The 12,309-nt window shown below is 42.2% G+C and overlaps 1 protein-coding gene across 8 annotated transcripts in view; it reads right to left on the bottom strand.

Annotated features, from left to right (window-relative positions):
• kif6 (kinesin family member 6) overlaps positions 1–12,309 on the bottom strand; it is an 87,241-nt gene that overhangs the window by 47,491 nt on the left and 27,441 nt on the right. For all 8 annotated transcript variants that reach the window (XR_004569551.1, XR_004569553.1, XR_004569554.1 and 5 more), the window contains exons 7-11: positions 11,561–11,767; positions 11,289–11,432; positions 10,072–10,158; positions 3,655–3,758; positions 1,171–1,276 (exon numbers count right to left, since the gene is read on the bottom strand). Coding sequence is in view for 2 of the 8 variants with exons in the window: in XM_034222178.1 (XP_034078069.1) it covers positions 1,171–1,276; positions 3,655–3,758; positions 10,072–10,158; positions 11,289–11,432; positions 11,561–11,767 (648 nt within the window). In the remaining 6 variants the exon portion in view is untranslated. The remainder of the gene's footprint in view (positions 1–1,170; positions 1,277–3,654; positions 3,759–10,071; positions 10,159–11,288; positions 11,433–11,560; positions 11,768–12,309) is intronic.

Below are 12,309 nucleotides of genomic sequence, written 5' to 3'. Positions count from 1 at the left end.
GGCTTAATCATTTGCTCGGATCAAAGTTTATAACTCATGAGTTACTGCTGGTTCATTTTCTGTTTATGACTAATACTGTAGGCAGCATTTTTCTGCACTCAATTTTATAACAGAAATTCTGCACGGAGGACGCAACAAAACAAAAACTTCAGACCATCATTTTGTTTGTAGGTCTGTGTTGGTTTGTTTTTTTAGCTGTTGTGACATATCTTAAGAGCTAGTTAACGTTTGCATGTCACGTTACACCTTGCCTCTAACTAGATGGCAAACAACTGAAAAACACCAAGTGTCTCGACTCTAGACTAAGTCAGGCCGTGGGAAAATCAACAGCACTGAAAATAATTGTGCATCAGTGGATTGCAAAATATTGCCTACGTCTAGCGGTAGCCTTAAGAATAAAGCATTTGAAGTTAGCTTATAGTTGGACCTACGTTAAATATCATGATGATCATGATCAGTGAAACTATTCTACTTTTGCTTTATGATGATAGAGTAAAAATCTACAGTAACAAAAATCACATGTATCAAGAGAGGACATTTTACTCAATGAAAACTAAGGCCTTTTCAGGCGGAGGACACTAGAGGGAGCTGTTTGGAGGAAGGGATTGGTCAATTGACTCTATCCATTCCCTCCTACAGTACCAATGGACCTCAAGCACGAACACTTTGGGAGCTTTCACACCAACAAACCAAAAAGAGTACACATGAAGGCATACAGACTGTCAGGTACCTTTTTGATTGGAGAGTTTTCTTGACTGTTATCCTGCCTCATCAGGACCCATTTAGGGAAGTCAAGCAGCATGCATGTGCATTGGTATCACAAATAAATAACTGATTATTAGTTAAAGTAAATTGCAAATTGACTGTCATGATGAATAGTGACTAAAAGGTAAAAACAGGACCGTATAAAAGCCTCTTTGAGCGTTTGCAGTCACAGAGTGTCAAAGAGCGGAAGGACACTCAGTACACAGATAAGGATAAAAGCACAAGATGTTGACAGTTTTTGATTGATCATTCCGGAAAAACCCTGCGCTGATATGCATCAGAGTTACCTGTGGCCTGGCTTCCTGAGCAGATTCAGAGAGAAGGAAAGAGAGACACCGACACAGGGAGACATGCATACAAATGCTGTACAGTACATGGATACATGGATAGACTGAGGAGTATTACCTTCAGCAGGGAGAAACAGAACTGGATTTTTCTCATGTCTGGTCCCAACGACAGCATCACATCTGGATCAGGGTCGTCCAGAAAGGCCTTGACTAACTGTTCCAACCTACACACACACACACACACACACACACACACACACACACACACACACACACACACACACACACACACACACACACACACACACACACACACACACACACACACACACACACACACACACACACACACACACACACACACACACACACACCACACACACACACACACACACACACACACACACACACACACACACACACACACACACACACACACACACACACACACACACACACACACACACACACACACACACACACACACACACACACACACACACACACACACACACACACACACACACACACACACACACACACACACACACACACACACCTTCTAATGACCTCAAACCAGTGCCACATTTCATGTTATAATCATCACACACTCAAACAGTTAATATTTATATCTGAGGAGTGTTTAAAATGTGGGTCTGCTCAAAGAAAACTATTTACTTAAACGTGTGCTTCAGCTCCACTGGGCCGGCCCTGTTGATAAACTATCACTGGATGATAGTCCAAACATTGGTTCTCTGAGCTCTGGACCCGGCCGCTGGAAAAGACCGCGGCAGCCGTCCAGACGGATCCGATGTAGGCACGACAACGTGCGGTTTTCATTTTCCACTGTCATGTTCAGTGGAGAAACACGCTCGGTTTACATGACAAAGGACTTCAAACAAACGTAGTGGTCTCGTTTCAGGGCCCTGCGAGACATCAGAGGTTTTGTGATACTAGGTTTGATTCTGGGGAATGCCCTTTAGTGCCATGTACAATATTTTGAAAGAAGGAAAAACATCCATCTTTTAAACAGCAGAATTTAAGAGTTTCTTAATGAGTTTTCCAAAGTGCGAGGTGAAATGTCATGTAGCATGTGGAGCAAACAAATACTGTATTAAGAGAAACAACTTCAGCCTGCATGGGGAGAGGATTATTACTGAATCTTACAAAGCACTGAATGGAGCAGAGTATTCTTCTGGAAAGGTAAAACCATCTGTATGCCTGACAATATATGAGCATTTGGAAATGTGACAAAAAATAAGCAAAGATATGTGAAATCACTCGGCACTGGGGATGAATCAGGGCATAAAACAGAGAGGTAACGACTACAAAAAAGTCAGCATGTCCAGTGAATGTAGCTATAAAGATTCCCTGTGTGAGTTTGACCACAAACAGGGGGAAATCGAGGATAATCACTTGGGCAGAGAGGAAATAATAAAAATAATAAATACATCAGCGCTGAAGGGGCGGTGTGCAAAGTCCTCGCTAGAACCTCTGTCCTGAACTCTGGCCTGAGTCGCTGGCTCCTTCTGCCTAAAGTCTAAAGAGAGCAGTCCTGGGAAACTCCATTAGATCTGGATAAGCCTCAGTGAATGAGGTTTCAACTCAGCATTCATGCATAGCCAGCAGTATAAGTTATGTAGGCACTTTAGGCAAACCCAAATACTTATACATCTTGAAGCATATTTGCTCAAGAATCTCTGGGTTTTTTGGAGCTTAACAAATACAAATCAGAGTCCAAAAAACGACCATCTGCTCCCTTCCCTGGGTCTGACGTATACTTCAACATCCTGGAGGCAGTACATGTCTGTCCTGAGATTATGGACATGGGCGTCATAAAATAGTTTTACAGGCAGTCTTATTTAACTCAGACTTGGACATTTTTCTTCATCCCATCCATCCATCCATTTTCCACCACTTATCCGGAGTCGGGCTACCAGAGAAACAGTTCCAGCAGAGGGCCCCAAACGTCCCTTTCCCATCAACCAGCTCTGACTGGGGGATTGCAAGGTGCTCCAAGGTCAGAGAAGAGATATAATCCCTCCACCTGGTCCTGGGTCTGCCCCTCGGTCTCCTCCCAGCTGGACGTGCCTGGAACACCTCCCTAGGGAGGCTGCTGAGTGGCATCTATACCAAGTGCCCGAACCACCTCAACTGGCTTCTTTCAACACGAAGGAGCAGCGGCTCTACTCCAAGTCCCTCCCGGATGGCTGTACTTCTCAGCTTACCCCGAAGGGAGACGCCAGCCACCCTCCGGAGGAAAACTGCTTCAGCCGCTTGTATTCGCCATCTTGTTCTCTTGGTCATGATAAACTGGGCCTACAATTACATTTAGTGACCTTTTTTTATAGTGTTTACAATAGTACGACACCAAAATGTATAATAGCCAACTGCCACACAGTGCAGTGATTTAGGAGAGGTTAGCTCGCTCATATAAGAATATCATCAATGAGGATGATATGTAAATTAAATGTTGTTGCTGTTGGATACAAATAGGCTAATATCTCTTTGCTATTAATATGTTAGATTTATGTTACTGTGTTTTTACTGACATATTTTATAAAAAACCTTTAAAATAATAACTTGGATTGAGGGGACAAACCTCTGGATCTCCTCCACAGTCAGCTGCCCGTCCCTCTGTTCTCCCGTTAACATGGCCAGCTCTTCCTTCAGAGACTGGATCTCCCTCTTCAGACGGGCTATTAGCTGAAAAGCCCACAAAAAGCACGGTTACAGGTCGACTATGTGTGCACATACACACACGATGCATGATACTTTCACCTACAGTACAAAACAAAGACACAGTAGCGCTGCAGACAGAGGATTTCTGCTGCTGCCAAGTGATGAGACAATCCGTCTGAAAATGATCCTCTTGCTGATGCATTTTGAGGACAAACTTGAGTGATTCCAGACAACTGCATGCCCCAGCGAGAAAATACAGGAAGCAAAACATAAAAACAGCATTAAAAAAGCTACGATGGCAAAAGAAAAGTTCACATAAAACCCTGTGCTGCTGCTGCTGACTGTCCTCGCGTGTTTAGTTAAGGCCATCCGCACCGAGCCAACAGAGTGGTTGCTGTTAGTAACCGCTGGCCGGCTCTGGTTACTGCATATATATCTAAAAAAGTAAAATATCTCACCAAGTCCAGACATAGCTTCTTAAATAAGTACTTAGATAGCAATCTTTGTAAAAATAAAACAGCAGGAATGTCTTTTATTTAAAAAAATCATGATGAGAGGAGAGACAATATGACAGAGCCGGACATTGTTTTCATAAACAGCTTGTAGCATCGTTCCACTGATTTATACTGACAGCAATTTGTTTTCCAATCTGTGCACCCCAGGTACTGCCTTCTCCACCTGACAGTCTTTTTCATTGAACCAGATATGATGAGCAGGATCCACCAAATACAGATGTGTCAGGGCCCGGCGTTGTTGACATATAACCTTTAGTCTTTGTAGATAAGCATGCCGCTCTTTCTCTTTTTCCATGCCTACAGAGGTCAGTCTGAGCAGCCTCATGTCAGTCTAGGCAGGGATTAGCAGGCGTCTAGCTACCTAGCACCTCAAGGATTAGCGAGTTCAGATCATAAATGCATTGCTCGTATGTAAAGACGCAGCAATAAAGAATTGATGTTAATAATAATAATAATAGGTGTTCTTAAGGGATAGAACTTCTTCAAAAATGTTGTTTGGGCTTTTTTCTGTGTTTTTAATGCTCTGTTGATAATGAGATGTGTTTGGTTGACCTAAACAGGAGCTGCCAGGTTTATATTATTTGTTTGAACAAGTAATTGAGATAAATTAAAGTAATGTATCACATGATGCTGATGCCGTACACTTTTGAAAGAAAGCCCTCTACATTACTAATTCAATCATAAATCTCCTCCTTAACAACAGGAGCAAGAGGTTAGAGGTAAGCTCACTTGACATGTGCCCTTATATTGATGCTGAGCAGTTATTAGCAGTGTACATCAACTTGAACCTGAGGTGCTGTGATTAAATATGAACGTGGCCACATACATACATAAACACACGACCAATAAAGAAGGATTACTCAGTGCCTGCTACTGTTAATACATTTAAAGTGGAGTTCTCCTGCTGCAAAATCTGAAGTCCCTCTTGCATCCGGAGCCGCCTTAAGACTGATGTAGAAAGAGGCAAGGAAGAACTTTAGACTGCTATTTCAGCCAAGGGGGTTGCTTTAGATGCCATTCAAAAAGAGTTATGTCCTCTTGTTTTGCAAACCTTTTACGTTTCCAAAAGTGAATATGGGATCCTTTGTGTGCAAGTAAAAAACAGAAGGAGTGAAGCTGTAATCTGTCATCCAATATCCACAACGTTGTTTTTTTGCTGGTTTGGACTACAGACCTTACAGACCTTGTATTTTTAAATATTTACCTGCATGCATGTGTAGGCTTCATTTATTTTGGCTTGACATCAGCAGTGCAGATGAAACGCATCCTGGTATGTAGGCACTCCTGGTAGGATCCCCCGTAGGAAAACTAAGTTCCCTGTCAATATAGTGAACACTGAGGAATGAATCGCTTGAATGGACTACATTCAGTTAACACTAATTGAAGATTCACATAAAAAGGTGACAAATTGTCCCTCAAACTGGCCAAATACCTTGAAAAAAGGAATCAGAGGATGACCGTTCTACCCTGCATCCTAACAGAAGTGGTGAAATCACATGTCGATGGTGGGGAAATAGGCCAAGACCAAAATCAATGAATGTTGTTGTTTTTGAAAGAAAGCCAGACCAGTTTAAATAAAAAAATATGCAAAAATTACACCACAAAACGACACACTAAAACCACCTAGTGCCAATTGTTCCTTTTCTCACATGATTCACTTCTTTCTTCAGTATAAATCCCACTTTACTATAACCACCGGATTTGACCACACTGCGAAACACTAAAGCAGACTGAAGGGCTGTATCAGCGGTATCAGCGGCAAACAGCAAATACAACACAAAGTGGCGACTCCTGACACAAAGTCGCTAGGGAGCTTGGTTGTTAGTAAAATAAATCAGGGGCAAAGGTCAGACTGCGACATCTAATACAGCAAAGGCCCGCCAGTTCTCAAACACAAAAAGTGGCTTTTGGAAAGTCAAAGCCAGTCATACTGTCAGACATTGTCAACTCGAGATGCTCTGGAGGAGAAACAGACCTGCAGTGTGGTTTTGGGTAGATGCCACTTAGCTAAATGCAAAATGTCAGCTAAGATCCACCCGTATCGTATTTTCTAACATCATAGCTGACCATCCCTCACCAGAGCCGCTCCCTGCATCTCTTCTTTGGAGCCCGGGGCCTGATGTAATCCTTCCAGCTGTATCCTGAAAAAATGACCGCCAGTCATTGGTCAGCGGAACGGGGCAGTCTATTTCGGAGCGTCGGCCCACGCTGGTACCACAGCACCACTGCATGCTATACACTCTGAATAAATATGACTCATATTCAATTGAAACCAAGTCAGTGAAATCATTCCACATGCTTATTATAACTGTGATGGCATGCAAAAAGCACATGAATATCTGTATTGCTTTATATGTGCTGCCAAATATGCTACTCAATGAAGTTTGAAACATAAAACAGTACTTCCTTAAAAAGGATAATTTGGATGTTATTAAATATGGTTGTACTTATCCACAGTCACTTTATTACATTGACTGTTATCCACTACTTATTCTGTCACCTCAAAGAAAGGCCCAGCACATAATATTAACAGTGGTTTGTGTGAACGCTATATTTCCAATATGTTTAGCGCATTTACCCTGCAGTTGCATAGCCTTAAGTCCATGTTTCCACTCTACCAAAACCCCGACACTCTTTTGAAAAAACTGTAATTTTACCTTGCAGAAAAGGGGGGTAATCATGGATGGATCGGTCAGTTTATTTGTAGTCATTGTGTGGCTTTGGTTCATTTGCAATTATCTTTTGTTGATTTCTTGTAACTGTATACCTGCCTATTGATGTACTTTCATTTGATTTATGTATTATCGTCTTTATATGTTATCTTACGTATGTTAATGTTATTACATATACAGAGAGATCCTGCAAATATTTTAAATACAGTGCATACTTAAACCTTTTGGTGAGTCTTTTTTTATTTGGCTGAAATAAGTGTTGCTGCTGCCCCCAGCCACAGGAAGTGACTGTAGGATATATACTGCTTGTGGATAAGTACCTCATACAACCCCACTTCAAAACATCCAAACTCTGCCTTCAATTATACATCTTCTACTATCCAACCTCTGCAGCAAACCACCCACAGTAAACGGTAAGCACTACAGTTGAACCACAGGTTACACCTTAGATGCATTTATAATATAGTCTGCCACTCACACACATGCTGCTATAATGTGGCCTTTTTTATGAATGAAGAGGAGTCATAGTCTACCACTGCACATAAACAGGGGCAAGGCTGCATTCCATGCATGGCCCCATTAAGGCATTTAAGGCAAAGAGCACTGTACTGAGTCACACCGCTGCACTTACAAACTCTCTTCTGTCTTAAAGAAGTCCGGGCTATTGGACGAGGACCTGCGGAGAGCAACCCCCCGCAGGAATGTTCACACCCTCTTCACAAACATGTCTCTCTGGTGGGCTATAAGCAGGATTCTGTTTGACTCACAGGTATGTGCTAATCAGAGCTGTCTTCTCAAGCGAGACTTGTGTATCTTTGAGAATGAGGAGAGTCGAGGTTCAGGAGGGTCGCCCAGCCTCCTATAACCCTAAGCTGCATAACAACACCTTAAGGTCAACTTTGTTGACCGTTTAAGAATGATCTTGATGGTGATTCCGCTCAACTCAAGCTTAGCACCTCCTTCATGCAATGCTCAAGTTTTAAGTGCACACTTAAAATCAGGAAAAGGTGGACGCTTTATAGAAGATCCAGTAGCTTTATATTTAATTGAATTGATGAATATGAAATTAAATAATTCTTACTGCATAGCAGGATCAGCCTGATAACTCCCTCTGGAGGTAACTTTGAGATTTAAGCCTTTGCAGACCATTTACATAACACCTTTATAAACACACTACAAAAGAGAGGGAAAACCCTCAAAAGCATGACTGGGCCCCTTTAATAATACTTATATATACTAACTATGGAAACTAGCTATATATACACAATAACACTACCTCCATGCCATCTATCTTGATATTTCTATACCAGTAACTCAAACGAGAGCAGAATTAAGTCAAAAATATATCATCACAAAGGAGAATTGAACAATACTGATTCCATGCTATTTGTGCTTCTCCTACTGTTGAAATAGGTTCACATGTGCAAAATATACGTTCACATATTCAAAGGAATCCGGGTGAGGCGCCTTTTGCCTGCAGTCTGAAGGCAACCGTAAGACCCACAGAGCAGACCTTATATGGCGTGGTCACCATGGCTGACTTCATTATGATCACGGGTCACTTTCAACACCTCATTCTTTCCCTTTTCCCTCAGAGACGTGTTCAATGTTTTGTCGGGTCTGTCTGGTTTCCTGCTGTTCTTAAATTTGACAAAGTGCATTGTGTAGCCTGCCGGCTACAGCACAGGACCATTAGGGCAGCATGTGGTCTGAACCATGTACCAAACTCTCACTGCCAGATTGTGAAAAAGGCAAACTCCAGGTTTCAAATCAATTACCACAGCCGGCAGGGCCAACAGACAGTGTGCCTTCAGACGGGGGCCAGGCCAAAACGAGAGTCTGAGTGTCACCCCAAACCACGATAAATGACATCATTCTAATCTGCAAACTGCCCTGCTTGCTTAACTTTTTTTTCTCAGTAAACCAGGGGGACAGATAGAGGGAGAGACAGAGAGACGGGAGAAACGGACTAAAGGAGAAACACACCAAACGGAGACGAGAAGTTTGCCTGCAGAGTTTTGGGTTTGCATGGCGTTGAAACTGTGCCGGGAGCAGCCAGACACTGTCACAATTACTGCGCCGGCCGCAGACTCTCTTAAAAATACATCTGCAGGGTTTGCAAGTGGCCAGCCAAGTCTCACTAACAGTAATACAGTAGCAGTTGATCCTCAGGCAGATCTGGGTGGGAGGGGAGGAAGCGGATATGGCTGTGATGACTTACTACTATATATCCCCCGTGGGGCTATTACAACAACTACCAGATCTGCTTCCTGGCGCACTACAATGGGGGAAGGTGTGACAAGTACTGTAAAAGGAGAAAGCGAAGGAGGGTTAACCTGCATACGCTTCTCTGGCAATCTGCTGATTTCCAATAACTCCTTATATAATGTATATCAGAGTGTAATATAAGGTAGATTTGGACATTTGTGTAGGGTTTATATAACAATGAAGAGGCCTCATATGTTACATCAATTAATTGCCTAATATATAACATCAAATAGAAATGTATTCAGACTTTATAGCTACTGAAGAAAGCTATGAATTATTGGGTTCTTTCTTGGCCCATGATACCCCCTTCCAAAAAGTTTAATGTAAATCAGGTCAGTAGTTTAGCCATGAATCTTGTCAGGGGTTATGATATTTACAATTTTTTTTTTTTAAAAACGATGTCCTCAGATTGACAACATCTGGCAAGGAATGCGTGCAATGCATGCTTCCTTGCATGAATGTGTGTAAAGACATATACTGTATACACACCAGTTACAAGCTGGAGGCTTTCTCAAGAGGCTGTAAGGTATTGGTATAAAATATGCCATAACAGAAGTGGAGGCATGTAAACAAGGCAGAGAGGGAATGCAAACAGGACCTGTGAGCAGTCTAAATAATAGAAGATGGACAGGCGTCCACATGTTGCAGGTGGAAAACTGTTTCTTTCAGTATTACTGTGTGTGTGAGACACTGGAAAAACTCATTTTGTATTGGAAACTGGGTTACATTCAGACGCTTTATTCTCACTGCAACTCATTTGCTGATCAATTTAAGGTCTGGAAGATATGAGGCCGTAATGACAGAGCACATGAAGTCATGCTTCTGTGGCTGAATGGTGGTTGTAGTGACTGGTGAAGTGCTGTGAGTGTGTGTGTGTCTCACCAGGGCAGGATCCAGCTCTTCATTCAGGATGGCCTCGTTCTTGATGAGAGCCACACGCTGAGCAAAGCGACACGTGGAGATGGACTCCTGAAGAAATTAAGTTTCAAAAAGATGTTTGAATGTTGTTTGTCTGCCTTAGGAAAGAATTGAACTTCTACTCAATGTAGTAATTATTTGAAACATTTACTCAAGCGAGGACTCAACAACGAGGACAACAATGTTCTTAATATTTATTTTACCTTGGGTTATCTGAAAGCATTACAGACAAAGCTAGAAGACCAAATGGCCTACAGTATATGTTTTTTACTTTCAGAAACCTTGTTTCTCCTCACTATTTTGGCAAAATGTTCAGTAACACTTTCTATGATGCCCATGTATTATAAACGTAATGATATCCTGTATTATTGCTGGTCATTCACTGCTTATTACAATTGGTGCAGCATATTATAAACTTTGCACAATACCTTATAATCACTCTTATATATAATGTGTGTTTACAGGGCTTATTTAAAGTGAACCTATCATGCTATATTTGAATAATATATTGTAGGGCCATACCTATATAAAACATGTCTGCGAAGTATTTTTTTCAAAATACCAAACAGATCATGCATTTTAGCCATGCCTCATTTCGCTCCATTTGCTCTTTTTTAGCCCTGATTTTGCAAGGGCTGAATCTGTGAGAAGTCTTCTTCGCTGCTTTTGTGGCAGACTACAGCGCCACCTACAGGCCTGGCATATGTACTACAGCGTCTCCAGCGCTTTCGAACGGCAATGGCCGTGGCTGTCTCCTCCTGATAGGTGGAGAGTTGCCCATATACAGTAGGCGGAGCTCCTCGTTCCTGACGTCAGAGAATTTTCAAATCTGTATCAGTCTGTATCAGATCCGTTGCAGCCCCGTTTTTAGAGATTTGGGTATGGAGGAAAAGAGAGAGGGTTGTGTTTTCTGACACTTGGTGAGTTTCCTGACACAACAGGGACACATATTCATGTGTAAAAGACGTACAAAAGTGCATTTTGCATGATAGGTCCACTTTACATACTTGACATTATCCCTTACTTATTAAGCATGATACATATTTATAAATACCGAAAACTATAATTATACTGTGCTTTATGCAGATTACGTTTTATAAGTATGTTTGGAATACAGTGTAGACATGGGCATCCTACAATTTTGCCTAAACATGACTTTACTGTATGCAGACCCTCCTTACATCTAGATTCCTCCTGTCTACTGCCATGGTAGCGATCATGGTAGTCATGCAGTTGCCCCCGAGGCTGTCCCTCAGCACGGAGGTCAGCATGGAGTTCCTGTAGGGAATATGGGAGCGGTTCTTCTCTGACAAAGCAATGATCACCTGAAGAACAGGAAAGTGAACAAGAGCAGAATAATCAGAGTTGTAAGGAAGCAAGTAAAATACATTTTAATATTAATATAGAATATGTACTTTTAAAATACAAATCAGAACATTTCAGAAGTGGCTACCTGCTCTAAGTAGTGGAGGGAGAGGTTGATGTACTTGGCCTCAGTGAGCAGCTGCCCGCTCAGGCCAGTCTTGCTCACTCTATCTGATCCGGCCAAGTCCACCAGGTGGAGCTTGGAGCGTCGCAAGGTGGCCGAGCCCGGCTCGCGTCTGCACAAGTGCATGGTGAAAATACAGTGGGAGCGTGTGGATGCCTGGTTCATCGGAGTCTGGAGGTGTGAGAATAAAAAGAGAGGTGACAGATTGCTGCATTTGCGTTGCGTGTGAGTATTCTTAGTCTACTTGGAACACTTGGTGGAGATGAAACAATAAAAAAGGGATTTTATTCCCCATCTGTGGTGCTTTCCATGCTGAAACAACAACAAAAACATGTTTCCTTTGATTATTTTGTGCTTGCTCCTGCTGGTTTGAAGATCAAAGCCTCACCATGGGTAACCGATGTGCAGTAAACACATGGTGGCAGCTTTACAAAAGCTGATGTTGGTTTTTCAGATGGTCACTGGAACAGCAGAAATCAGGTTGAGAGCAGCAGGAGACCGAAATAGAGTGTGAGTCACTGCACAAACAAGCTTTATTAACTAAAGGAGGATGGGTTACTCATGAGAGGATAAACAGAGGAAATGGACATTCCACGACATAGTGCTGATCATAGATGGCTCACTGTTTTCTTGTAGGCAGCTTGGATACACGATGCTGGTTAAAGATAACAGCTTTGGATCGTGATGATATGGTAGATCCCAACATGAATCTG

Source organism: Gymnodraco acuticeps, unplaced genomic scaffold, assembly GCF_902827175.1.
Source record: "Gymnodraco acuticeps unplaced genomic scaffold, fGymAcu1.1, whole genome shotgun sequence".
NCBI classification, from domain to species: Eukaryota; Metazoa; Chordata; class Actinopteri; order Perciformes; family Bathydraconidae; genus Gymnodraco; species Gymnodraco acuticeps.
Note: the sequence above shows the minus strand (reverse complement) of the source record. Positions and strands in the feature narration are given on the sequence as shown.